The sequence below is a fragment of the Zootoca vivipara genome, chromosome 16, assembly GCF_965207765.1.
Source record: "Zootoca vivipara chromosome 16, rZooViv2.hap1.1, whole genome shotgun sequence".
In the NCBI taxonomy this organism is placed as follows: domain Eukaryota; kingdom Metazoa; phylum Chordata; class Lepidosauria; order Squamata; family Lacertidae; genus Zootoca; species Zootoca vivipara.
Window position 1 is genome coordinate 28,198,499 of NC_142599.1, and position 27,604 is coordinate 28,226,102.

The window sequence follows — 27,604 nt, forward strand, 5'->3', positions numbered from 1 at the left end:
CACTGGCAAGTCTTTCTTGTCTTCTCTACGCGTGCGCCTTCGTGATATTTGACAGCAGGGCCGGCGGGAAGAGCGTGGGAGGATTAAGTTTTTTTTAAAATTACGCATGCGCCAAAGATGGTGGCAGCGGGGCGCATGCGCCATGCCGTGGAACTGAGTGAGATGCTTATGGAAGTCGCCCTGGTGAGCTCGAACGGCCGGTGGTACATGCGCACTTAAGTACCCCGCGGCCCCAGGCGGCAGAGGGGAAGATGGCGGCGGTGGTACAGAATGTGGTGAAGCTGTGAGTGCAACTCTCGTTCTCCCCCCTCCCCTCCCCTGTTTGGTTCTAATGGTACAGCCCGAATCTCCGAGAAATGCTCGTAGGAGGGTCGTAGGAGAGACCATTCTGTTATCGGGGTGGACTTGGGGGCGGAATAGGAGGCGAGGGGGCAGCTGTTGGCTCTTTTTATTGTTCAGGGCTGAAGTTTTTATAAATAAAAAAATTAACTCCCTTTCTATGGGTGGAGGCCGGATGAGGAGAGGGGAGAGTGCCTTCGTCTCAGATTTTTAAAAGTGGGTGGAAAAGAGGACACCCGGCCTTGAAATATCCCAAATTTTGGGGTGGGGGATTGGAATGAGAAAAATAAAAGGCTGCTCAAAAAATAAAAATAAAAAGAGGGAGGTGAAGTACAGCCGCCACGGGGGAGGAGAAAAGAGCAGGGAACCCCCCCCCACTTTCCATAAAGTCCCAAAGAAAATGGGGAATGATGAGAAAAATGGTCCTTTTACCGCATGCTTCCCCCCCATTACACAAACAGTAATTGTGAAAGAAAAACGGGGTGTGGGGAAAAGGGGGGGAAATACACCAGGTGGTCCCTCAAAAAAGTGTGTGTGGGGTGGAGGTGGAGTGGATTTTTAAGAGGTGTCAAGAGAGACTATCTCATACTCTTAAAAAAAGTCTTTAAAATGGAGTGGGGGGGGGAGTAGGAAAAAATCACTCTTGAAAAGTAGGATTCCAGTCCTGGGGGTAAGAATGAGTTCCTCCCCACTTTCTATCAGAATCCAGAAGAAAATTGGGGTGGGGGAGTGAAATGGATTTAAGACGAGAACATAATATATAGATCTACCACCCACTCAATTCAGATCTCCAGAAATAAAATGTGATGGGGGCACAGTTTAAACACAACACAGCCTTCTCTTCCTCTTCTTTATATGGGAGATGAAGGGTGGCAAGAGATTCTAGCTAGCAAAGAGGTAGGGTGGCTAGAGAAGCTAGGGCAGGGATGGGCAACCTGTGACCCTGCCGGACTACGACTCCCATCATCCCTGACCATGCTTGGCTGGGGCTGATGTGTCCAATAACATCTGGATGGCAAAAGGTACCTCGTCCTTGTGCTAGAGAGAAACAGATTCCCCCCTCGCAATGTCAGGGGCAAGTTCCAGGGGTTGGAATAACAAGTGAAGAGATGAAAGTTGCTTGCCCAGTACGTTAGGAGGAGAGGCTGGAGTGAAGAGCACAAAGACCCACCTCCGTGCAAGAGTTTAAAAGAAGTTTTTGGGTGGGGGAGAGAATGAATTGAATTCCTGCCCCAAAGAGGCAGGATGGAAAGAGGAAGCATGACCCATAATGGTCAGGACTGCTAATGGGAGGTGGGCAGAAGTCCAAATGGATGGGCCATTGCTCTGTTGCTCTTGAATGGAGAAAAAGTGATGGGCCTGCTTTTCACATAAGAAAAGCTAAGCTTCTGAGCTGTTGTAGAATTTTAAGATGGCATCTTTGGCTATACTTGACTGGTATTGGATATCAAGAAGTAATGGCTGTAGGGTGGACCCAGGTTCCAGGTGTGGTGCCCTCTGGATGTTGCTCTGGACTCCAGCTCTCATCAGCCCTAGCCAGCATAGCCAATGGTCAGGGGTGGTAGGAATTGTCCCCAGAGGGGCACCATGTTGGCAACCCCTGGCATACGAGATGCTGGTACCTGAAGATTCTACATGATACATTCTTGCAATTATGTTGTTGTTGGCATCCATCTATCTCGAGAGACAAAGGAGTGCGCCTCTGAGAGTAAAGTCAGACTGCTGCATTGGCAGCTCTAAAGTGACCTCTCTTGGCACTAGCCTGGACAGTGTGTATGGAGGTCCTGGGCTGCCCAGATGACAACCCTCTCCCCTCCATGGCCTCGCTGATGTGGTCCAAAGGAAAGCAGAGCAATTTGTTTGGCACCGGCTTGGCTGCAGGAGCTGCTGGAAGGAGGCATAGAAAGTGCCATCCAACAGTCTTAGGTACTCCACTCCTTAGCCTTTTCTTGCCCTGAAGATACCCCACAAGGCAGCGGAGGTTTTGGATCAGAGTTTTCCTTCTCCTAGGTGGGCTACCTTTCCAGGTTGATGAGCCCCAACTGCTCCTCACTTCCCTCTACAGCTCCTGCAGAAACCACCTTCTTGACCACTGGGCCCACTATTGGTCTTGTTGACTTAATCCGCCAGAGCCTGTCTTCGCATGAAGGGGACGTTCCCATCGGCTACCCTCACATAGTTCAGCTGGCCAGTTGAAGCTGTTTCCTGGGTTGTGGCAATTTTCTGTCCTGATTTGCATCCTCTAAATTTCACAAAGCTGCTTCAACTGATGATAGAGCGCCAAGAGGATTATAAAACATTGTAAACAAGGTGGACTTGCAATTTAATTACCTAATTTTCTCTTTCATCCCTCCACTCCCCCCAACAAACTGCTTTTCCTCCGGCAGCAAAGATATTAAATCCCCCCCGCCCAAGCAAGCTGATGCCCACCAGTTTCTATTCCCTTCCCTCAGCTACTTTATGTGGCGAGATTGAAACACTAAAATTACTGTAATTATAGGCTGCTCAATTAAGGAAACTTCATTGCTGCCACACCACAGATTTTTAAAGAACAAGAATATAATTGCAAACGATGTATTCCCCCCCCCTTTCTGCTTCGCTCTGAGAACTCTTCATCTGAGTCTTCGCTAATGGGATTATTGAATAGAATTGGGCATTTTCTTTCTTCTATGATTGTAATAGATTGAAAATGAGATGTGGTAATATAAAAAGCTAGCTCTACAGATGCCTCTTTTTTGTTCCAAGAAGGGAAGCTTAAATTCAGCTTTGTAATCAGAATTTTGATCCTGACACCTTAAAATTAAAGTATAACAAAAGTGAAGTACTTTCTGCACCCCCAGTTCAACATTGTTGCAATTATTAGCTGTGGTTACAGGTAGGTAGCCTGACGTAGTCGAAACAAATACCTGAAGAAGTATGCATGCACACAAAAGCTCATACCAATGACAAACTTAGTTGGTCTCTAAGGTGCTACTGGAAGGAATTAGCTGTGGTGTTTAGCCTGAGGATCCTCACTCTCGTGTGCACTTCAGCTTTCCAAAGAGATCCCTGTGGGAAGATCCAGCTTCCTAGATTTCTCTTTGTGTGATGCAGTCAATCAGTTGGTAGAGCACGAGACTCTTAATCTCAGGGTTGTGTTTTTACTTATGTTCCTCTCATCAGTTTAATCCTCTTTTAAATTCGCCCAGGAGTGGATCAGTTCTGGTCCTGAAAGCAAATTTATGCGCTGAGTATATGTTTAAGAGGCACCTTGCTCCTTAATTGCAAATGGCTGGTTTGTGCATCCACTTTAAGAACAAAGTGGATCTATCAAGCCTGAAGTTGGCACACCCATGTTCTAACGCATGCTTGCTTTTGCCTCCCACCAGCCTTGGCGAACAATATTATAAGGACGCGATGGAGCAGTGCCACAACTACAATGCCCGACTGTGTGCTGAGAGAAGTGTCCGATTGCCATTTCTGGACTCGCAGACTGGAGTGGCGCAGAGTAACTGCTACATCTGGATGGAGAAGCGGCACAGGGGGCCAGGTTGGATACACATATGATGTTGTGAAAACTTGAAGTTTAGGGGCACGGTGTGGTTTTCTTCTTTGGGCTGCAGTTTGTAACACTTTGGAGTCGGCAGCATATTTGCTTGTTTTTGATAAGGCACTGCACCTGTTATTTGACAGCTCACCTGAGGAGTGGGTGGGTGGGGAGAGGTAGGTCTCTTCTTTTTCCTTCATGGAAATATCTTTACTCATTTCAGGGAGCCTATCTGCATATACTGCATAGTCCTTTATTTATTGGTCCATATCAACTGTGCGGATTAGCGGCAAACTAGGATGGATTGTAAGGAATGGTTGTGCTGTGTTAATTCCTGAAGTGAGGGTTGTTGGGGAAGTGCTCAAGGCTAGAGCTTTGAAAAGGCTGCATTGCACTGATAATCTTACGCTTTTTCCTCCTTTCCTGTCCTGGTTTGCTTTTTTTATTGGAAGGTTTGGCATCTGGCCAGCTCTATTCCTACCCGGCTCGGCGCTGGCGGAAAAAACGTCGTGCTCACCCTCCTGAGGATCCAAGGCTTTCCTTCCCTTCCATTAAGCCAGGTACATATTTTCCTTTCTTTCTGAGCTGCTGCTGGGACTTCATTTGGGGTCAAATTAGTTTTTCCTAGGGATTGGGGATGGGTCTGTACCCCATAGCAAATTGATTAGGGAGAACCTCTCCTGCCAGGGTGAGTTGCACCACCGACACAACTGTGCTTTCAGGAGCATCATTATCAGCATCTCTAACTTTCCAGGTAAATTCCTGTTTTGATTTTAGTAACCATTGGAAGTCTTTGAGTCTTATATTATTCAAAGGCTACCCCTTTCCCCATTTATCCCATCACATTTCTAATGCAGGGGTGGCTAACGAGTGGCCCACCAGAACTTGTGGAACTAAACCTTTAATCAGCCCCAGTCAGCATGGCCAATGGCCACAGATGATGGAAGCTGTAGTTCAGTGGTCATCTGGAGGACCACAGGGTACCCACCGCTGTTCTATTACCACATGAGAACTTATTAAAGTCTTGATATACTGTCTTGATGAACTGTTTTGGCTTGCATTCTGTTGTTGGACTCCAACATTTCTCAGCTGCATTGAGCATAGCCTATGGTCAGGGGTGATGGGAGTTATAGTTCAGGAACACCTGAAGAGCCACAAGTTCCACATCCCAAATCAAGGCAAATATTAAAGTTCTTTTAACGGGTCAGGAATAAGAATTGCAATTACACTCCTGACATGCTGACTTTTCATGAGATTCACACTTGGTAGCACATTTACATCGGATTTTAGGTTTCTCCAGGAATGCTCACATTTTGGCAAAACACAGGAGAAGAGGAAATTTTTCCTAAGCTGGAAGGCAGAGCAATGGAGCCCCTCCAGCTTGGGAATTTCTTCCCTTCCCTTCCTTCTGCTGTGGCTGGTTCTAAGATTCCACTTCTGGAGGGCCACAGGTGATAACAGTTGTTTGTATTGGCTGTTAAGTTTTCTGCTTGGGCCAAGTATCTTGTGGCCAGGGACAGGAGGGCCTTTACATGCATGAATCAAGGTTTTTGTCTAGCCTTGCTGGCCAAGCCAGAAATTGTAGTTGCTGCTACCCCTGCCCACCCCACCAAAAGCTGGCCTGAGGTTGTTGGGGATGCGATGAGAGACTGAGCATTTGGCGGCCACTTTCCAAAAGTGCACAGAGTGCCTTTGAGCAGCAGAGCCCAATACTCCACTTCCTGCCCCATCCTTTCCAATGCATATGTACACAGTTCTGACTAGTCGGACCAATGGGATCACTTGGTCTTTGATCTTCATGAAAAAGACACACCAATCACATAGCCTGAAGCAAGCCCAATTCTATGTGAGGCATCTACATAGTGAGTTGTGTCCTCTCATTTGCCTAAGGGGTGGTGGTAGCAGCGGCATGTGACTATATTGTTCGCTATAGCATCCTCCCTTTTGATTTCTCTTTCAGTTTCAGGCCCTGCCTTCACCCAAATATGTTCTTTCATCTCTCTGCCTTATGCTTGTTCTTTTTTTTTGCTTTAAAAAACCCCTCTGTATCCACCTCCCTGACACACATAATTTTATATTTTTCTACCATGTTGCCTCTTATTCACCTTGTTGGTCAACTAAAGTTGGTCAACGAAATGTTGCAACCTTTCCTCACAGGGGAGATGTTTCAGAGGCTTTGTTCCGCAGTGGGCTCTGCTTCCTTAACTTGAGGTTCACAATCCCTCGTCCAGTGCGTTCTTTCCTTCCACCATGTATTGGAACCTCCAGTCCTTCTCTTTTGGTGATGTGGGTGGCAGTTTTAGCAATGGCCAGCAGAGGCCCTTAGTCAGCTCTTGGTTTGGAGAATTCTCTACCTGGTGTGATTGAGTGTGTCTTGCTCCTTACTGACTTCCTGGAGAAATTTAAAGTCATTCCTATTTACCCAAGTATTTGATGGCTGACAGATATTGACCATGGCAACCTTGAAATTAGTGACTGTGAGCATATGTGATTGCTTTAAAATGTTTTTAGATGTTTTAACATTGTTTTAAATGTGTTCTTTTATTTTAAATAGTATAGTTTAAACATTTGGTGTTTATCACCCTGGGCTTCTCTGGGAGGAGGGACAGGATACAAATTTAAGTACATAACACAGCCAACCCTCTGGATGTTACTTCTGTAGACACTGAGCAGACCCTAAAGAAAGAGGGTTTGATCTCTCAGGATGGCAGCAGCCTGGAGGCCCTTTTGAGGACGGACTCTCTTGAGAAGCGCAGTCTGCCTGATCCTCGTACTGACGAAGACAGCCTCGGCGAGTTTCCTGTTGCCAATAGTCGCGCGCGGAAGGTAATGGCAGGCAGAGGGTAGCATCGACTCTGTTTCGAAAGGGGGCTCCATGGTAACATATGAACGGCTCCTTGCAGCTTCTTTCTACCTCTCCTCTGCTGTCCTTGCCTTTAACTACAGAACGGATAGAAATCTTGCACCATGGAGACCTGGTTTTTGTACCCAGAAAAACAGAAGTTTGCTACATGAATAAATTGTTCATATTTTTAACAAGTGCACAAATGGTTGGTGAGGTTTGAGCACTTAAATCCAGCTTACACCAGAACAAGGAGCTGTGTGGAGCTTTAGCTCCTAGCCCATGACTTCTGGAAGTACTGCTGATCCCACCACCCCTTGCTGTTTCACCAGCTTCTCCCCACAGACATAAGGGCTCAAAACCTGCTTCAAATGCAGAAGATGGAGAGAGCTGAGAGTCTCTTTTTTTGCGTCTGTGTAGTAGCTGAGGAGTGCACAGCCGTACCCCTGCTGGTAGTGTCCTTTCAGCTTGTCAGACTGCTTCTGTCTCAAAGATCCTCATTGCCAGAAAAATCATTTCATGGACCAGTGTTTTGTTCTACTGTGGTGCTAGGCATGCTTCTCTCAGCCCAGCCCAAGGTCTCATCTGTTGTTCCCTTGCTCCAGTTTCTTCAGCTTTATTTGTTCCCAATTCCACCCTTTTACTCCAAACTATTGGTTTGGATTGCAAGAGCTTCCTTTAAAAATAAAATAAAAATGAACCAGAGTGGAATTTAGTGTGAAATGAAAGCCAGTCTTATTTTGCAAAAGCCATGCTGGCGTGGGGGTGGGGGTGGAGCGAACAGGGAGGAGGAGGTGGTGCAATGACACTTTCTGGTTTTCATCAAGTTTTTTGGCTTGCTGAGATACTGAATGTCATAATACACACTGGCTGCTTCCCAGGATCAACTCTAATAGCCTAGTAAGGCAGCTGAAGATGGAATGCTGTAGCTTGTCTTCCAGCATCCAGGAAGACAGGATGTGTGTGTGAGAGAGAGCAATAGAGAAAAAGAGAGAGAGAAAAGGGAGAAAGAGCACTTACTGATGTGGGCATGAAATGCGCTTTTTTGAGCCCAGGCGTTTTCATAGAATCAAAGAACTGTATAATTGGAAGGGATCCCCAAGGATCATCTAGTGAAGTCCAACCCCATGCAATGCAGGAATCACAGCTAAAGAATCCCTGACAGAGAGGTAGGATATAAATGTAGCGACAAATAAAATTATATATGACGTGAAGAAAGCAGATATAGAAGACTTGTTAATGCCATGACCCAGGGTCATCTGATAAAGCTGAAAGGTAGAATTGTGGAGTTGGATGGGACCCTGATGGATCATCTAGTCCAACCCCCTGCAGTGCAGGAGTATATAGCAGCTGCATACAGGGATCGGACCTGCAACCTTGGTGTTATCAGCACCATGCTCTAACCAACTGGAAGATTCAGGACAGAGAGCAGGAAGTGCTTCTTTACAGAAATCCTATGAAATCTGCCTGTGCAAGATGTGTAGGTGGCCCTAAATGGATAGTTTAGGAGATTCAACAAATTACTAAAAGATGAGTCTGTCACTAACTACTTGTCATGATGGCTGTATGTGTTGATAATGAAGGGAGAACCTGTGGCCCTACAGCTGTTGTTGGACTACAGCTCCCATAATCCTCCTTGTTCGGGGCTCATCTGAGTTGGAGTCCAGTGACATTTGAAGGACCACAGGTTTTCAGTCGCTGGTTAGGCTCAGAGGCATCATGCCTCCTTAGTATCGTGCTAGGGAACAACAGTAAGAGTCCATGCCCAGCTTCTCAGTTCCCCATAGATATCTGGTTGAAACAATGTGCTGGACTCATAGGATGTTTGCCCTCCAGATGTTGCTGAAATATAACTCGTGGGGATGAGAGTTGTAGTTCAGCAACATCTGGAGGGCCAGAGGTTCCCCACATCTGGGAATAGGCTTTTGCTCTGATCCAACAGGGCTTCTCTTATGTCCTTAAGACAGTTTTTAATGTTACCTGAAAGCTCTGCAGTGCAAATGAAACTATTAGGTGGTCACTGCCATTGGTCTAACTAGAATGCATTTGAGGGGGTGCTTCTTAGCCAGACTTTCAAGTTTTCTGTCCACCCCTCTTGTCTTTTTGAATATGTTTGTTTTCTCTACAGTAGTCTTGCTTCTCTGTTCTAGCGGATCCTGGAACCTGATGATTTCTTGGATGATCTAGATGATGAGGACTACGAAGAAGACACGCCAAAACGCCGGGGCAAAGGCAAGGCCAAGGTACAACTCACATACTGGGGCTCAGTAATGCTTGCTCAGTCTTGATTCAGTGTACGCTTTGAGCCTGCATGGAGTTGAAAGGAGCACGGGCTCTATGGCAGTGGCAGGCAAGAAAATTCTATGGATGTCCCAAAATATGGTGGGTGCTGGAAAGGAATGAACACTCCATGATTGTAAAGACTAGTGAGAACGGCATGGGGAAAACATGTGGTCTTCCAGATGTCTTTGTGCTATAGTATCCATCATCCCATCCTTTCTGTGGCTGATGGGAACTGAAGTCCAGAAACATCTGGAAGGCCACAGCTTCTCCATCCCTGTCCAAGTATTTCTCAGTCTGCCTTTCTGTAGTTTTAAAAACCTTGATGTCCCTGGGAAAAACATGCATGGACACTCTCTCCTGCCCCCATTCCCCAAGGCTAAAAGGTTGAAATTGCTAGAACACCAAAAACACAAGGTAATTGTAAGTACTAAAGGAAAGGGATGATTTATCCTTGCGGGGGAAGGGGGGATTCTGGGGCTATAATTGCTTGGCACAATATTGGCTGTCATATGAATAATAATGAAATGGAAGAAGAAATTTGAAAATAAAATCATTCAAAGCATGTGCCACTGTGGGGCAGTAGTGGACTGTCTTTTAAAATATTGCCAGATGAGCTCATCGACTGCAGCACTTCATTAGCATGACTGCCTTCCTCTGCTTGGCTTTTTGATTTACTGAAAGAACTGTCCTACCCTATTCTAGTGGTGAAAACATATTGAAAGACAATATGTTTTAAAGGTTAAGACTTCAGCCCTGAAAAGGACAATTGCAACTGTTCCCTTAAAGGATCTTGGTGATGGCTGTGTTACTTGAGAAAGAGAATACGTGTGATTTCCCCCCTCTGAAGGTCATTATACTGTATGTACATAATGATGCATCACATAAATGCATGGTGTACACCAGGCATCCCCAAACTGCGGCCCTCCAGATGTTTTGGCCTACAACTCCCATGATCCCTAGCTAATGGTCGGGGAAGATGGGAATTGTAGTCCAAAACATCTGGAGGGGCCGAAGTCTGGGGATGCCTGGTGTACACCATGGCTGCAATCTAGAGAAAACATTTAGCAGTCGTGGTGGGAACCACATATGTTTTTCTTCATGACGGATCTAACAGTTGAGCTGTTGGGAGTGGGGGAAGAGTTCAGTGTGGCATCTGTGATTATCCCCTGTCTCATAGACCTAAATAATGGTGGGGTCACTGTCTTCAGATCATACTATAATACTGTTCTTGCCCATGGATAAATCAGCTAATTTAATAGTCTTATAAAGGGCTTGAAAGTGTTTTTGAATTCCTTGGACCCACAAGAACTGTCCAGCAGTAGTACTAGTAGTAGTTGTTGTTATTATTATTAATATTAATATTATTATTATTATTCCTTGCTAGATTATATGTTCATTGGTCTTCCTGCAGCGTGGTGCCCTCCAGATATTCTGGACTATATTTTCTATCACACCCGGTCTTCCCCAATGTACAGTCTCTAGATGTAGACTACAACTCCCAACACCCATTGGGAGTTTCAGTCCAGGATATGTGGTCTGAAGGGTGATAGGTTGGGGAAGGCTGGCATAGACCACCTAGTCTGTATCATGTTTCCCAGTGTGGCCAGGCATCTCTCTCTCTCTCCTCCAACCCCAGCAACTGGCATTACTCAGATCCTTTTATGAATAACAGCTCATTTGCCATGAATTTGTTAATTGCCCTTGCCTCATCTTGTGGCACTGAATCTGCTTAACTTTCCTGCAGGCCTCCTTAACAGCTACTTGATGGGTTTCAGCTCCCACTTTATGTCACGTCAATGTTCTTTCGGTGAGGGATTGTTGGGTGAGGCATTCTTTCCCATGCTCATGACATCCTCCTCTCTGGGTTCCTAGGGCAAAGGAGTTGGGAGCGCCCGGAAAAAGCTGGATGCAGCCATTTTGGAAGACCGAGACAAACCGTATGCCTGTGACAGTGAGTAAGAAGGCGAGCCGTGCTGTGGGACGCAGCTGCCGTGAGCAGAACACCTTTGCTTTTCCTAGATAGGAGGACGGTGTGGTGGGGAGGGTGGGTGAACGGAGGATGCAGAGGTCAAAGCTTCTTTGAAAGAGGGGCTGCGTCAGCTTCCTACTTGTCCTTGGTCCCTTGCTTTTTATTCAAGCTTCTTGGAGGCTGTTATATTACTTGTCTAGTTTGGGAGCGTTGGAGGTCTGGCACTATCCGAAGTCTCCTGTGGGTATGGGCAGTTGCCTCTGATGAGATCTTAGGCTGATAAAATGATGCTTTTTATTTGCCCGGTGTGCAAATTTTCCTGTTTCACAGCGCGTTTCATTCTGGCTGGTGAAGAGTTCTGTGAAAGCGCACAAAATTACATACTTCTGCACCAGCTCAAGTTGGACCAATAGGAGATAACTTTACCAATGTTCTCATCTCCTTTGGGACAGACTTGGCAGACTAACCCAGTCTCGTCCATGCAGGGTCTTAGCCCTGCCACCATTGGTCCTCTAAACTGGAGACATTGGGGATTGAGCCAGGGCTTCATGGATGCAAAGCAGGTGCTCAGCCGCAGTGCTCCAGCCCTGCCTTCCTCTGGCAGATCCCAAGACTTGTATAGACCTTGGTATTGCTTTACCGGTCCATTGGGGGCTGTGTTTGTGTGCAGACTCCCAAGCTAGGGGACCAGCCCTGCTGCGTGTGGCTGCCTTTGCCAGTTCCATATTGCATGACTTTTCTGTTCTTTAGAGCTGCTCCCTGTGTGCCAATCTGGAAATGAACGCCCGTGCAAACCTGGTTATTAACGTAAAAGGTGGGGGGCAATTGGCCAGAATTTTCAAAATTGCAAACAATGAGTTTTTGAAATTACTTTTCTTTCTCTTCTCCTTTTACTGTCCTGTAAGAATTTTATACTCCCCCTTTTTACTTTAAAATAACACCAGTAAACATTTTTCTTTTTCTCCCTTTTAATTGTTGTATATAGCTTTACTGTGTGCATGTTATGTGTGTGACCTATAGAGTGTTTTCACCTTTTCTCTCATTATTCTCTTTCTGTATTTCAGATAGTTACAAACAAAAGCATACCTCGAAACCTCCTGACCGAGGTAGTCCATTCTCTCTGTCTTGCTATTTATTTCCTCCTGACTTTGTTCTTCTGAAATGTTAGTTTTAAAAACTCTTCTTTTTTAAAAAGCAGGTCTTTTGATGCAGGGCACAAAAAACCCCTTCCCTCATATGATAATGCAGTTCAGGTTTATATTTAGTGTGTGTCCTAATAGGGTTAGCACCCAGCTTTTTGGCCTGAGTCTCTCCAAGTTGCTGTGGGAAAGGTGATAATTTTTTGTCTGGAAATTTGTATAAATAGATATTTCCCTCAGTAGCTCATAGCAATTAAAATTCAATAAGCATTGTTATTGTAAGGTCCTGTGCATTGAGTTGGGAAGAAAGTACATCAGGATGTTTTGCAGTAGATTGGAAAAGGGTTCTTACTTCCTATTGTCTAGCAGTAACAAATGAAAAAGCTTTCCCCTCCCCTCCAGCCCCAAATTAGGTTGCTGAAAAAGATACGGGGAGCAGGTTTTTATATCAATGGACTTGTGAGCTTAGCTGTGCTACTGACCACACATTCCTGGACTCATCGTGTGCTCATAAGCGGCACCCTGTTCTTTAAATCTTGAGAGTGTGTCTGCCCAGCTACTGTGCAGGTGTTCTGATTGGTGGACCTAGTAAAACCACCACCACCACCACCAAGTATATTCCTCAAGCCTGTCTGCTCACCCCTGGCATACATGAACAAAAATAAATCTGTCTTTGCACTCAGGCTTATTTAATAGCACAATCCTATCCATGTCCACTTAGAAGCAAGACCAGTTGATTCATTACTACTTCCTCCTAGAGAAGTAGGGTTAGGATTGTGCCTAAAAGGACAAGAGACTCAAGGGGAAATGGGTAGAAGGGAGATGGATTTGCCTGACCTAGAATGAAGTAGTGAGTTGCTACCAGGAATTTAAATTCTTGTGGGACTGGGATGATGTTCCCTGCCTGATATTTTTTTACTGAAAAGGAAGTGATGCAGTTATCTAGTAGCCCTTAGGCTGGTGATGGGCCAGGATGTCCTTCATCTTTGCCTTTGTAGTCATTCCAGATGTTTGGAGGAGGAAAGCAAGTGTCTTGAAATTGCTTCTTCTCTGGTGGATCTTCTCTTTGTCCGATCCCCTTCTTGGAAAAGTGGGGGGAGACTTATACATGGCCCTGATGTCTGGCTAGTGACAAAGGCTAGAGTAGCCTTCTCTTCACTCCTGCAGTCACAGAAATTTGTCCTTTGGTTCTGACCCACTGAGGTCAGAAAGAGAGGTGTTTGTTGTTGTTTTTTAACCTCTGTATGTGACTTTGAGTGCTTGCTTCCTGTTGCTCCCAGGGCAACAGGATCTGCCACATCAGGAGTATAGCCTTAAAGGCCACAAAAATAAGCAGCTCACAAATACCCCCACATGCCCACACATGCCCATGGCTGTTATTTCTGGCCTGAAAGGGTAGGTGGGTAGAAATAAGAGCCTTTTTTGTAAACTTGGCATGCTCTGATTTTCCCTGGGTGACCAGGCTATTTACAACTTTGCACTGCAGGATGTTGTTGAGTGCTGCAGAGTTGTGTCTAATATCTAGTTTCCTTGAGAAGATGCTGGATTTTGCTTGGGGGAATGGATGTTGGCTAGTGAAACTGTTGTGTATTTTTGCTTTCTCCTGTGACTTCTGGTTTGACTCGCTTGCATGAGTCACCTGACAGTTTTGGAACTGCAGGCCACCTTTTTGCAATCTTTGCTAGCAGCACTCTGTGGTTGATCTGCAAGGGCTTTGGTGTATAGCAGGGATGAGGAACCTCTGTCCCTCAATATATGCTGGACTCCAACTCCCATCCACCCCAGCCAGCAAGGTCAGTGGCCAGGGATAATGGGAGTTGGAGCCTTGCAACACCTGGAGGCCCTGTCAGGTTCCCCTATCCCTGGCACATAGGCTGAGTTCTTCCCATCCTGGATAGCTGTTGATAGACGTGCTAGGCAGCCAAGTTGTTCCTTCCAGATCTAGGTAATGTATTAACACAGTCCCAGGGTCCAAAAGGCCTTGGAATTTTATAAGCTCTGTTAATGATAGGCTAAGCCCTGAGTCTTCAGTTTTCTCTGCCCTTTGGACTCTTGCTCCTTCTTATAGCCACCTGAACCAAGGGCCAATGCCACCTTTGGCCACAACCCCAACCAGTTATGTTTCAGTTTAATGTTTCATTCTGGTTTTTAAAGCATTTAAGCATCATGGGGGAAAGGTACCTCAAGTATTGCTGCAGGCTTCTGAGAATGATTTTATATTTATATTTTGCGTTGATTTATTGGGTTTTTTTAAAATAAATCTAGAGTAATTTTTAAAATAAATCTAGAGTAATTTTTGTGGTATTAAAGAAGCCTGTACCCAATAATCGGCTTCATACCATCATTTTTTCTCTAGTTGTATTTTGACACAGTGCAAATACACAAAAACCTGCATGATCTACTATGTCATTCTTCCTCAGCTTTGGGTCTCTAGGTGTTGTTTGACTATTACTCCTTCCACCCCTGTGATCCTTAGATTAAGGGCAGTATATAATTAATTATTATTATTATTAATAATAATACCAGGTCCTGTAACTGTTATCATAGAATTGTAGAGTGGGAAGGGACCCCAAGGGGTTTTTACCACCTTCCAAGGGAGTCTATTCTCCTCTCAAACAGCTCTTACTGCCAGGAAGTTCTTCCTAATGTTTAGTCAGAATCTCCTTGTAATTTAAATCCATTGGTTCGATGTTCCTGAACTACGCCCCCTCCCCCCATCATCCATGGTCATTGGTCATTCTTCCTGGGGCTGATGGGAAGGCTCTTACATTTGTTAGCCTTTGAATTGTTAAGCAGAGCAGCCTGATTTTACCCCTCCCTTCCCTTGGAATTAGCCAACCAGAGGAGGAAAGGGCTCCGGGCAAAGGCAGGGCAGCAGCTCAAACTGCTAACCTCAGGCACAACCCTCATGTGGCAGAGCCCTCCAAGCTTGCTGAAGAAGTTGTGGAATGGCAGGATTGTGCTATTCTGGGAATGTTTGCTCACAACTCTGAGCAGAAAAGACCCACTAGGGCAGGGGTGTCTAAACTCAAATTCATCGGGGGCCGCATCAGCAGTTTGGTCACCCTCAAAGGGCCTGTTGTATCTGTAGGACTATGTGTCCACTCTTTATTATCATAAATTATTGTCACTGCATTCAATTATTACTTTTTTTTTGTAATAATGTAAGTAATAACTAGCTCTGAAAGCAGAAACATAGTCAGAATAAAGTGGCGCTGCTGGGTGCTTTGTCTGTGCTTCAGCAGCAGCAGCAGCAGCCGTTTCCAGGCGCCGAGCCGTGGCAGGAGGAGGATTCAAAGTGCTACAGAGCACTGCTGCGTCGCAGAGGCTCGGGACTCTCCGTGCGGCGCTGCTCCGGCCGCCTTTCTACCCCCCCCCGGGCCCCAGCTGTTTGTCGGCGCTTTGTCGGCGCGGCGCTTCAGCAGCAAGGTCCCGCTGCTGGGTCCCGTTGGCTGGGGCGCTCGGCGGGCCACATGACGAGGTCTGGCGGGCCAGATTTGGCCCCCGGGCCTTGTGTTTGACACCTGTGCACTAGGGTAACCGCTGTCCCCTGGCAATCCTGCCCAGCCCTTCATTTGAATCCTATAGAGTGATCTTTCTTTTTCTTAAAGCGCTGAAACTCAGGAGCATCCGATGAAGCTGAATATTTGATTTTAAGGCCAGACAAAGGAAGTCCTTCACACAGGGCATAGTTGAACTACGGAATTTGCTCCCACCAGAGGCAGTGATGGCCACCAACTTAAGATGACTTTATAAGAGGATTAGATCAATTCATGGAAGGTCAGACTATTAGTGGCTATTAGCCACAATGAATATGTTCTCCTTCCTCTGTTGGAGGCAGTGTATGCCTCTGAATCCCATTTGCTGGGAATCGCGAGGAAAACGTGGGTGCAGTCGGGCCCTGCTTAAAGGCTTCCCATAGGGATCTGGCTGGTCCCTGTTGGCTTGAATGGGCCTTTGGCCTGTCGCCAGGTTCCTATGTTCTTACATTTATGCAAGTCTTAAGAACTAACTTATTTTAATTTTATTGTTTTTATTAACGAAAACCAAGAGTCGGTTCTGCAAAGGAAAACATCGGAATGAAGCAAATTTGCAGAGTATATTCAGCCTTGCCTCCATTTTCTGGTGCCATGAGCAAGTGGGCTGCAGGATTGAACTTGGGACTTATTTATTTTTAACTGAGATTTGTTGGCTATCTCAAGTATCCCGATCCTTAATCCCAGATACGTGGCTCTGGGCTGTTGGTGGTGAGAGAAAAGCACGCAATGGGTTGTATCCATCTAAGTTCTCCTTAGAGAAGACGCAATTGGAAATTAATGGCTCAGCTACTGTTGAGCATGACTAATATGGATACAACCCAGTATTTCATGAACATTGCACTGTGTGTGTGTGTGTGTGTGTGTGTGTGTGTGAGAGAGAGAGAGAGAGAGAGAGAGAGAGAGAGAGAGAGAGAGAGAGAGAGAGAGAGAGAGAGAGAGAGAGACTACTTTGGAACCACAGCCCAAGGAAAGAGGACGGAGGTTGTTTTTTCTCCTCCTGCAACTGCTCCACAAAGTGGGCTTTTTTTTGTAAGCTATGTTGAGCCTCCTTGGAAGCAGCATATAGCAACCACTGCCTCTGTGGAGGGAGCCTGCCAGCACAGGCTCCCTACTTAATCAGCTGTGTTTACACAGCCCTTAAGAGAGCCATTACTTTTCCCCTGCAAATTGGCTTTCCAGTCGCTGTGCAAAAGACTTGCTGGACTTAATGCGTTTTAGAAAACATTTGTCTCCCTCCCCCAAATCAGAACTTGATTAGACCTGGAGTGTTTATGGGAGATTGTGAGTTTGTGTATGTCCAGCCCCAGCGTGTCCCCCCCCCCAAAGCAGTGTTCCTTGATATATATGGCTCACTTCCTTGTTTCTGTGTCTTAGCTACTTCCAAATCTGGAGCACGCTGTTTTGGTGGTTCAGCCTAGGTTGCTGAGCTGCGGGTATTAATCCCTGCTCTCCTTTATATATCCATAATGCAATTCTGAATTAGAGCCAGATCTTCAAACAAATTGCTCTTTTCTCTTTGCCAAGGACTTGAGGGTGGAAGGTGGAGGAATGGTGGGGTGGCAATTGGGGAAGAGTGGACTTGCAGCAAGGCTGAAGAGCCGTGCAGGGCAACTAAAAGCTGGCCACTAGAAATCTGCTCTTAGCTTTTCCCTTTCTGAAACCAGACAAACAGGGTTTCAGGTTGTTCTTTCATGAGGGCCAGAAACATGTGCTGTGCATGTTAAGAGTCTTCAATTACTTGGAGTGCTAGACATACACAATTGTGTGCTATCACCTCTACTGTTTGGTTGCGGGGTGGGGTGGAGATTCTTTGAGAGCATTCTGAGTGCTGGTCGCAAAGGGTGCTACAACATGAACTTACCACTGTGTTTAGAAAACTGGTTCTGGTGCTGAGCAACAGCAAATATTTCCCCCTCCCTTGTTTTGAGATTTGTGCAGGTTGACACAGTAGCCCATTTAGGGGATGGGCGGTGTGGGCTTTTTGGAGTGGGGGGGGAGAGAGAAGGGGATAAAGATTGTCTGAGAATGGGATAATTTTGTTGCGAAAGGAAGGGGGAGGAAGACAGCCCCTCTGGGGATGGGAAGCTCAAACCTGTGTCTTGTCTGCCTTAAAATTTTCTTCCTGTTCAGTCTGTGGGAAGCGTTACAAGAACCGTCCTGGGCTGAGTTACCACTATGCGCACTCCCACCTGGCTGAGGAAGAGGGGGAAGACAAGGAAGACTCGCAGCCCCCCACGCCTGTATCACAGAGATCTGAGGAGCAGAAATGTAAGTGTCTTCTTCCTCCTTCTGGGGCTTTTCTAAACTTTAAGATCTCTTTATGTAACAGTTCTCCTCTACCTCAGCTTAAATTGGATCTCAAGATTTGCCCTGGAAAAAAGGATAGACCTAGTGCGAGTCCCACACTTAACTGTCTTGTTGTGATGTTGGGATTTCTATGAGCCAATTGAAGGGCTAAGGGAGTCAGTTTCAGCCAGAATGGTGGCATGTGCTAGCAAGTGACCAAGCCTGCTGTGCTTTGAGCAGCTGCATATGGAACCATCACAACCAGGACTGAAGGGATGGACCTACGTACTGTATGTCCGAGCCATAGGTATGAGCCAGCTGTTCTCTTTAAGTAGGCTGTGAATACAGGGTGAGCATAAAATGATCAGCAGGATGAAATCATAGAATCATAGAATTGGAAGAGACCACAAGGGCCATCCAGTCCAACCCCCTGCCAAGCAGGAAACACCGTAATGCTATAGCCTGTATCCTGTAATGGCAATGGGACAGTGCTTTTGAGAATGCACACAAGAAGCTTTTCTCTTGTGGTCACCCCTTCCCTTTCCTTTGAGAGAAGCTGGGCTGCAGTTTAAAAATAATAAACTCCCCCTAGGTCTGGGTGGAGTGAGGGGAGGCGGGCTCTGTTTTGACTGTCTTGTCATTGATTAAAACACCCTTTTCCAATAGCCAAGAAAGGTCCGGATGGCTTGGCCTTGCCCAACAATTACTGCGACTTCTGCCTTGGAGACTCCAAGATCAATAAGAAAACAGGGCAACCCGAAGAGCTGGTTTCATGTTCTGACTGTGGACGATCAGGTATATGAACTAGGGGGAGCAGTGGGGCCAGATCCTGCCAAGAACATGGGTGTCCTACGTAGGTTTTGTGGGTTTGCTTTGCATCCCACTCCTGATCCTTCCCACCTGCACCTTCCCGTGCTTGTTGGTTTTGGTCCCAAGAACAACCTTTTCAAAAAGAATCTAAACAAGAGAAATGAAGTAGGCTCAGGAGGCATGCTCTTACAGCTGCCTCCTGAAGCTGCATTTATTTTTAAAAAACAACACCAATTTTTTAAAAACAATTTCATGGTACAGAAGATACATTTAGAGAAAACAGTTGTTGCAACAGTAAACAACAAGCAACTTGTCCGGATAAAATTACAGACTTTTGTCATAGTATGTAATAAAGTTTCATTTGATTACTCTAAAAGATCACACCACATTTTCCCATGAGTGTTGGAACTGATTCCTGCTGCAATCTGAACAGTTTATGTGTTCAATGAACATTTGCCATACGTTATAAAATAAATAGGGATTGTGTTTGCCCCATGCCCCAATGCTATTGACCACATTGGTGTACCAATGGTGTGCCAATCAATGTTAAGCCTAACACCAGTTTCTGAAGCTTCAAGACTGGCATCTTTGTCAAGGAGCTTGTGCGTTTCCCATCTGTCAGTGCCCCAACAGAGGCTTTGACTGCCCCTCATTGGCTCATTTGGCCATCTTCTGCTGCTAGGGGGAGTACATCTTCCTCATGGATTAAGACAGCTACCAAGGGTTGTATCCAGCTAAGTCCTATGCAGGGTAGAGCCCTTGGAATCAATGATCATGAGTTTTGACTAAAAGTCATCATTTCAGTGGGTTTACTCTTGAGTTGCACACAGATATATAAGACTAACATAAGATTGAAGTGTTGGAATCTTGGCTTAGCCACTCCTGAATCCCCTTGTTAAAAGGGGGTTGGACACAGTCATGAAACAGGAGAGACCTGCCAGTGGCCATTAGCCTTTTTGTGTTGGACCAAACCCAGAACTACCGTATTTTTCCATGTATTGGACGAAGTTGTCCAATACACGGATAGTGGCATTTTTTTTGGGGGGGGGGTAGTCTGTTGTTTTTTGTTTTTTATATTTTTTTTTACTGATTTTCCACATTTTTTACATCTTTACAATAATAATTTTTCATCTCTATTTATTAGGCTCTTTTGACCTCTTGGACTTCCCTCCATGTCCCATAATTAATTGCATCGTTTACGTTTTCCAAATAATTATATAAATAACAAGTAATTTTACATTAAAGTATCTTCACATTCCTGTCAGTGACTTTAAAATTTTAGAGTGATCTTTTAAATAAAGTAAGAATTTATTCCAGACCTTTAAAAATACTTGATCTTCCTGGTTTCAGATCTTTCCTGTCAATTTCGCATAGTCCATCAGTTTCACCTGCCATTCCTCTTTCAATGGCACTTCTTTTTGCTTCCATTTCTGGGCTAGTAGTACTCTCGCTGCTGTTGTTGCATACAGAAATAATTGCTTATCTCCTCTCAGTATCTCTTTACCTATAATACCTAATAAAAAGCCTTCTGTTTTTTTTTTAAATGTATTCTTAAACATTTTCTTTAACTCATTGTAAATCATCTCCCAGAAGTCTTTAACTTTATCACATAACCACCACATATGGTAAAAAGTAACCTCTATTCCCTTACATTTCCAACATAAATTTGAGCTCGTTTTATACATTTTTGCAGTTTTACTCAGCGTCAAATACCAACGATACATCAGTTTCATAATACTTTCTTTCAACAAGTAGCATGCAGTAAATTTAATTTCTTCCTTCCATAATTTTTCCCAATATGACATTTGAATATTATATCTAAAGTCTCTAGCCCAGTGTATCATAATAACTGCCTTAACCTCTTCATTCTTTGTTTGCCATTCCAAAAGTAATTACAATATTCTGTTGTTTGGTCTTATGTGAACATTGTGAGATTAAAATTCAGTAGCGCTTTCCCTCTTCCTGTCAAAACGCTTGCCAACCTGGTTTTCTTTGGAGAAAAGACAAGCGGCAAATGTGATGAAGAGGTGCGATGTCTTTGTTTATTCAATTGCTGAGGTGCCCACACAACATTCCTGTCTTAATGCCTGCCCCACTGTCTCTCCCCACCAGGGCACCCTTCATGCCTTCAGTTCACACCAGTTATGATGGCGGCGGTGAAGACCTACCGCTGGCAGTGTATTGAGTGCAAGTGCTGTAACATCTGTGGCACCTCTGAGAACGATGTGAGTACCCCTTCTCTCTCCTGCCCCTGCCCTTTGCATGACTGAATCCCTTCTCCCTGTGTCCTTTCATCATGAATGTCCCTCCTTGTCGCTATCAACATCTCCCTCTCTCCTTGCCACCTTCATTGCTGTTCCTCTTCCTGGGCTGCTCTAATAACCTTTGAGGCAACCCCAAACCTCTATCCCACCCTTTGTCACGTGACCCCAGGCAGGCTGCCACAAATCCATAAAACAAGGTATTTATTTATTTATTGGATCAGGCATCGACAACCTCTGGCCCATGGAGGCCGTTTATCCGGCCCACGGGCCACCCGTGAACCATAGCTGCCAAGTTCTCCCTTTTTCTAAGGGAAATTCCCTTATGCTGAATAGGCTTCCTCGCGAGAAAAGGGGAAACTTGGCAGCTATGCCGTGAACCGAGCCACCTGCTTGGCAAGTCCCCTGCACGTGGCGGTAAACCGGCGCAGTGTGGCACGGGAACTCGCCGAGCAGCGCCGGAAATCGCGTCTACACAGCCGCAGAAGCGATTTCTGGCGCTGCGGACATTTTGGAAATGGGCATCCAGCACCGGAAATCGCTACTGCGCGGCCGTGGACACGCGCAGAAGCGATTTCTGATGCTGCGCTGCCAATTTCCAAAATGTCCGCAGCGCCAGAAATCGCTTCTGCGCATGTCTGCGGCTGCATAGAAGCGATTTTCGGTGCTGGCTGCCCATTTCCAAAATGTCCGCAGCACCACCGGAAATGGCTTCTGTGCCTGTGCGGCCTATGTCCAGCCCACGGACGATAGTCCGTGGGAATCCTCCGGGCCACGGGCAGGAAAGGTTGCCGACGCCTGTATTAGATTTAGATTTTAAATTGTCTCTAAACAATTTGCATCTGGAAATTTAAACATATTACAGTGGTACCTTGGGTTACAAACACTTTAGGTTACAAACTCCGCTAACCCAGAAATAGTACCTCAGATTAAGAACTTTGCTTCAGGATGAGAACAGAAATCGTGCTCCGGCAGCGCGGCGGTGGCAGGAGGCCCCATTAGCTAAAGTGGTGCTTCAGGTTAAGAACAGTTTCAGGTTAAGAACGGACCTCCGGAACGAATTAAGTTCTTAACCAGAGGTACCACACTACACCAATTCGTGCAGAACTGTAACATTCTCATAGGACCCCCCCCCCCAGTTACAGTCTCAGGAAGCACACTTCCAGCAGAACAAAATCATCTCATTAAAAGCCTGGTGGCAGGTGGGGTCATAGGCCAAAGTGGTTGGAGCAAACAATGTAACCTTTTTGGAAAAAAAAACAGTAGACTGCTTTCTACACGCGCCCCTCATTTCAAGGGTACCTCCCAGCCAGGAAAAAGATTGCAAGGAAGGTGCAAAGCAAAGTCATTTAGGGGCTTCGTCTGGGGGAGAGTGCTGAGGGCCAGATAGTACGACCTGGAGGGCCACATCCATTCCCCAGGCCTATAGTTCCCCATCTCTATTTCCCATGGTTGTCATGAGGCTGAAGGGTGGCAGCGGCAGGCATTCCTCTCTAAGTTCCTTGGAGCAAAGGTGGGATATAAATTTGATAGATTAAACTGTAACGGCTTGATTTTTAGGGGCAGAGGGCAGATTTTCTCCCTTTCTGAAAAGAAGTGGAATAATTTGCGTTCTCCTTTTTTCTGGCTTTTCCTCATTCTCCATCCTGCTTAGGACCAGCTGCTCTTCTGTGATGATTGTGACCGTGGCTACCATATGTACTGCCTCACTCCGCCCATGTCAGAACCACCGGAAGGTGAGTACTTCTCTGCTTCCCCGTTTGCCTCTTCCCACCTTTGTGCGAATTTGAGTTTCTCCTGGTTTTTGCAGTGGTAATCCTGGAGGCCATAGTTCAGTGATAAAGAGTGACTGCTTTGTAGACAAAAAGCCCTGGTTCAATTTCTGGTGTCTCCAGGTAAGGCTGGGAGAGAGAAACCCCTGCCTGAAACCCTGGAGAGCTGCTGCCGGTCAGTGTAGATATTGCTGAGCTCGGTGGACTCTGTATAAGGCAACATCCTATTTGGGGGCATAGAATAAAAGGATGCTCTGCACTGCTTGCTTACCTGTTTTGTAATTAACTGGCCTGCAATTTAAATTGAGTAAAAGAAGAAGAAGAAAATTTCCTTCTGGGCCTCATTCTGCATAACAAATCAAATAGGATTTTTCTTTTTTTATGCTTTGGGATTTTAAACCTACCTTAGCGTGCCAATTATATAAAAGAAAAAGTTTGCATGTAGCATGACATGGCAAAACGCTGGTGACTTGTAGCAGGCAGTTTGCTGACTCATTTCCTGAGCAGGCGCTGACTTGGGATTTTGAAAAGATGCTTCCGGCAACAGGCCCACAGCCAAAGGTAGCCTGTGTTAATCTTAAATCGCCTGTTTAATCTTTACATCACTTCTTTTGAGTCGCAGGTCACAGCTCAGCCTTTTCCGAGGCCTAGTTGGTCAAGGCCCACAGACTGCCTGTCTACTGTAAGACCAGTAGAAGGAGCTGTAGGTTTGGGGCGGAGCACACATTTCACTCATGGAAGATTCTGGTTCTCATCCCTGACACCTCTGATGTGGCGTCAAGTTCTGCTGGTGTACAGTGTGTGTGTCTAGTGTAGCTATAATGCATCCCACATACTCCAGAGAGGACAAGTCACATACCTGTAAACAAGGAGGTGGACAAAATGACACTCTTGTGTGCACCACTGTCTGCTATGCTTAAGTTTAGTTTGCTTATATGTTGCTTTTCCACTGTGACCTTGGTGGCTCACAATAAACATTAACTTATTATCAGAACATACACCATTTGGAACAACTTCGTGTTTCAAAACATATCATTAAATTCAAAAAGGGCAAAATCAGCAATTAATAAGCACAGGATAAATTCGATATTACGCTAAAATAACCAAGTACTTAATGGAGCCCCTTTCTCAGTATGTCCCATCTTGTAGTTTACGATCAGGGAGAGCGGCCCTTCTCAGAGTATCACTGAGTGAACTTTTGAACAAAGCGTATCACTTTTGGAGTGAACAAGACTTGCTTGTGCAGCATCTCTCACCCAAATTTAACAGCAGCTCAAAGATAGGTCACCTGGCACCTCCCAGATGTTGCTGGGCTACAACTCCAGTTCATCATAATGATTGGCCATGCTGGTTGGGGTTGTTGGGAGTTCATGTCCAACGTCCTCCAGAGAGCCACTGGTTCTCCCACTGCTGCAATACATGTCTTATCCCTCCCCCCTCTTTTCTGTTGCAGGAAGCTGGAGCTGTCACCTGTGTCTGGACTTGCTGAAGGAGAAAGCCTCCATCTATCAGAACCAGAACTCCTCCTGATGGGCGCTGGGGCAGCAGAGAAGAAAGGGAGCTTGAAAGAGGAACCGCCAGTTGTCCACTACCTTGCCGGGCTCTTTTTCCCTTTCTTGGTTTAGTCTTTTTCCTATGCTGCCTCCCACTCTTGGTCAGTGTCTCCTTCACCAGTCGGATCCAGCCCCTGCCAGCTCTCTCCGTTTTCCTCTGCACAGCGGTTTTTGGGTTTAGAACTTCTCTTTCTCTCTCTCTCTCCCTGCTCTCATGGGAGGGAGGACTCTCCATGCCCTTTCCTCACTTGCCTCCAGGCTGGCTGAGAAGCACCAAACAGATCATCATATCTACGGCCTTAATACTCAAGGACAAATATATATATATAGAAATATATCCTGACCGAACTGGGCTTGCTGGGAGGAGGCGACTCCTTCTCATCTCACTAACATTGTGCTATTGAATCAACAGCTGATCTGCAGGCTTCTATGTCTCCGAAAGCAGAGCCAGCAATTTTAAAAACTTTTTTAAAACGCAAAACCACCATGAGGACTCTTGATACTACTCACAGGGCTTATAAGCTCCCTCCCAGTCCTTGGTCACCCTCTCCATTAGAAAGTGGTTTTGTCCCTGATATAATTACAAGTGGATCTGGTTCTGGTCTGGAGCAGCCTCCTAGACCCGAGAGAACCCTGGGAAGGCACTGTCCAATGGAAAACCTACCTTTGGCCTTCAACAGTGTGGACCAGGACTTGGCTCAGGCAGGTGCGAAAACAAAGTGACTTCGTTTACCTCAGTCAGGGAAGATCTTTTGAGGCTTCCCCTTGTCCTGATGGAGGCTGGATCCTGACCCAAAGAACCCTCCCATTGTTAACACGAAACACCATTGCCTCCTTCCTTGTTTTCACGTACACAAGGCTATATAAATATATTTTTAACCAGGGGTTGTGTCGGGGTGGGGAATTGGGATTGGGGGAAAAGTCTTCTTTAGAGCAGAGAGAGGGTTCCAGCACTTCCCCCCACCTCTCTTTTGCAAGCCCTTAACCCATGGGGTGTTGACAGCATTTCTGTGCCATGGTGGGTTTTAGTATGTTTTTAATTCTCGGGGGAACGTTTCCAGTCCTGGCACCATTTTACATTTCCCCTCGTATCTTCCTCCCACCATATGGGCCTCTACAGGAATAGGTGAGTTGCTCGGAGGTGGATGAATGGAGGGCCAGCAGCTCCTTCTTCCCCGGAGCAGGGCTTGTTGGCAGGAGTTAATCCTCCCAAAGTTGCCTGGTCTCCCCCCTGTGCTACGTGCCTCTCTGGGGACGTTGGCCACAGATCTCTGGGGTTGCCTGTGCGGGTCACTTCTTTGTTTCCTTTCCCTAGCCTCACTTGATGCCTATTTGCTGAGTCCTGATTTCCCACATTCTCTGTGTGCGTGTCTGCAGGTGGAGGGCGAGCCCTTATACCTTTGGGCTGCTCTCCAAGGAGAAGTAAACAAGCATGCGGAAGCCTCCTCCCTTTCAAGAACGGAAGCTCTCTTCTGCATCCGTCCTGCCTTCCCCTTTGGCTGCCTTCTTCACCTCCCCACCCCCCACTCTCTGGAGGAATCGGTCCTTAATAAGAAGTGACATTTTGAAAATCTTCCTTGGAAATTTCCACCTGTCTTCCCCCTAACCCCCTTTGTTTTGTATGGCACCCCATTTGGGGAGGAGAGGTGTTTTTCTCTGGAATAGGGTTCTGTGTAATATACTAATGATGTGCCTGTTTTTTTAAAAAATTGACTTCATACCTACCTCCAAAGCCCCTTACCCCAGTCATACATCCTCTTGCACTCCCCCAAAATGCACTCCCCCTTCTCTGCCCGCATCTTTGCAGAGGCAATACATGAAGACTCAGGGGGACTGGCAAAGCAGAGGGGGCTGGTTCTTTTTAGAATAGCTTGCCTCACCGAGTTAACATCCATCCTGTGAGTGGGCACTGCAGCCTCTTGCCTCGCCTTTCCCTAAGGCAGGGGTGGGGAACTGATCCCCCCCCCAAAATATGTTGTTGGGCTATGGCACCCATCATAATCTCTGACCCATTGGCCTTGCTGGCTGCCGGAGCTGCTGGAAGTTGGACGCCACACCCCCAGCCAAACCGCAGGAAGGGTGCCATCCTTGCCTTTGTTCTCACTACCCTGCTAGCTAAGGTGGGTCTTGGTGGGGCCGTATTTGGCCTCTGGAAGGGGAAAGAGGCACTTTGGGAACCAAAACGGAAGCTTTCACCCACCCACCCCTGCCCTCATTCGCTATGCCATGTGGACTAGAGGCTTTCAGGATTAAAAAGGTCCACAGACTCCCCGTTGAGTCTGTAAGGGATGTCAAGAGAGGTGGAGTCATTGTGCACTTACAGCCCTGGATCCCCTTGGGGGGCCGCAACCCCACACAGGGAAGCCATTTTGGCTTCTTTAAGCTTGCACTTGATTTCTCTCCCATAGCTGGTTGGGATTGGGTAGGAGGGAACAGGTAGAGGCGGCCTGTTAATGAAGGGGTGGGGGGGGGCAAACCTTGCGTTGGGGGGGGAGTTGCTGTCCCAACCCCAGATGGGGGCATGCCCTTGTTCAAAGCATCACACCCGTGTCTTAAAACTCACAACCCGAATAAACACCAAAATGGCTTGTTTGGACTAATTACTTTATTGCAGTCTTTTGTCTGTGGGGGTGGGTTGAAAGTTGCTTTTGGGGGGGGGGGGGCTTTTTTTAAAAAACCACGAAGCACTGTTGCATTATGGGTATTTTATGCTCAGGTTAGATCTGTTGGTTTGAGGGAAGGGGAATTGGGAAGGGTATATAAGAACATGGTCCATGTTCTTTTTTTTCTTTTTAAAGCAGGCTTTGATTCAGTGCTCTCTGCATCTTGGGGAGGGGTGGGCCTTAGGTTTTCAAACCCACATCCCTTCTATTCCTTGAGCACTCAGAAGCTGGTCAGAATACCTCACACCCCCCCCCATTTTTGGGGGGCCACAAGTTGATTCTGCAGCTCCTTGCACCTGGATGCTGTCCTGCCCAGCTGTTGCCAGTTTTACAATGAATTGGTGGCTATGTTTCTCCCTCTCCCCAGGCAATTAATTAATTATGCTGATAATTTTATTTTTTAGGTTTGGAATTCGTTATGGTATGCTGAGGCTCTTCACCCCCCCACACATTTTTTTAAAATTGCAGCTGAAGCTAAAGTGTGTTTTAGCTTTTCTGTTTTATTTTAAGGTATTGTAATAAGCATTAGCGAATAAATCATTTTTACACAGAAAGCGCTCTCCGGTTTCTCTGTCCAACAATCATCTGGCTCTCTGGGATTTTTCTGGGTTTGATGCAATTA

General features: G+C 46.1%; 1 protein-coding gene across 4 annotated transcripts; it reads left to right on the forward strand.

The window, feature by feature from the left end:
• The first annotated feature begins 125 nt into the window (after window positions 1-125).
• Window positions 126-27,536, forward strand: DPF2 (double PHD fingers 2). 4 transcript variants are annotated; one of them, XM_035097878.3, is made up of 12 exons: window positions 126-283; window positions 3,708-3,868; window positions 4,318-4,425; window positions 6,528-6,691; window positions 8,858-8,950; window positions 10,863-10,941; window positions 12,024-12,065; window positions 17,768-17,905; window positions 18,590-18,718; window positions 20,846-20,958; window positions 22,649-22,730; window positions 24,220-27,536. In XM_035097878.3, exons 1-12 carry the CDS (start codon window positions 252-254, stop codon window positions 24,294-24,296), a joined length of 1,218 nt encoding a protein of 405 aa, XP_034953769.1. In that variant the 5' UTR covers window positions 126-251; the 3' UTR covers window positions 24,297-27,536. The 4 variants fall into 4 exon arrangements, with proteins under 4 accessions (XP_034953769.1, XP_034953770.1, XP_034953771.1 ...); XM_035097880.3 differs by lacking the exon at window positions 126-283 and adding an exon at window positions 2,405-2,649; XM_035097879.3 differs by lacking the exon at window positions 12,024-12,065.
• Window positions 27,537-27,604: the final 68 nt, after the last annotated feature.

What these genes read in the sequence shown, in the direction of transcription:
- DPF2 (XM_035097878.3), top strand. Translation starts at nt 252, where the DNA reads ATGGCGGCGGTGGTACAGAATGTGGTGAAGCT. An exon ending in CAAACCGTATGCCTGTGACA is followed by an intron (nt 10,942 to 12,023) that starts GTGAGTAAGAAG and finishes TCTGTATTTCAG; the next exon opens with ATAGTTACAAACAAAAGCAT. An exon ending in TTCTGACTGTGGACGATCAG is followed by an intron (nt 18,719 to 20,845) that starts GTATATGAACTA and finishes TCTCCCCACCAG; the next exon opens with GGCACCCTTCATGCCTTCAG.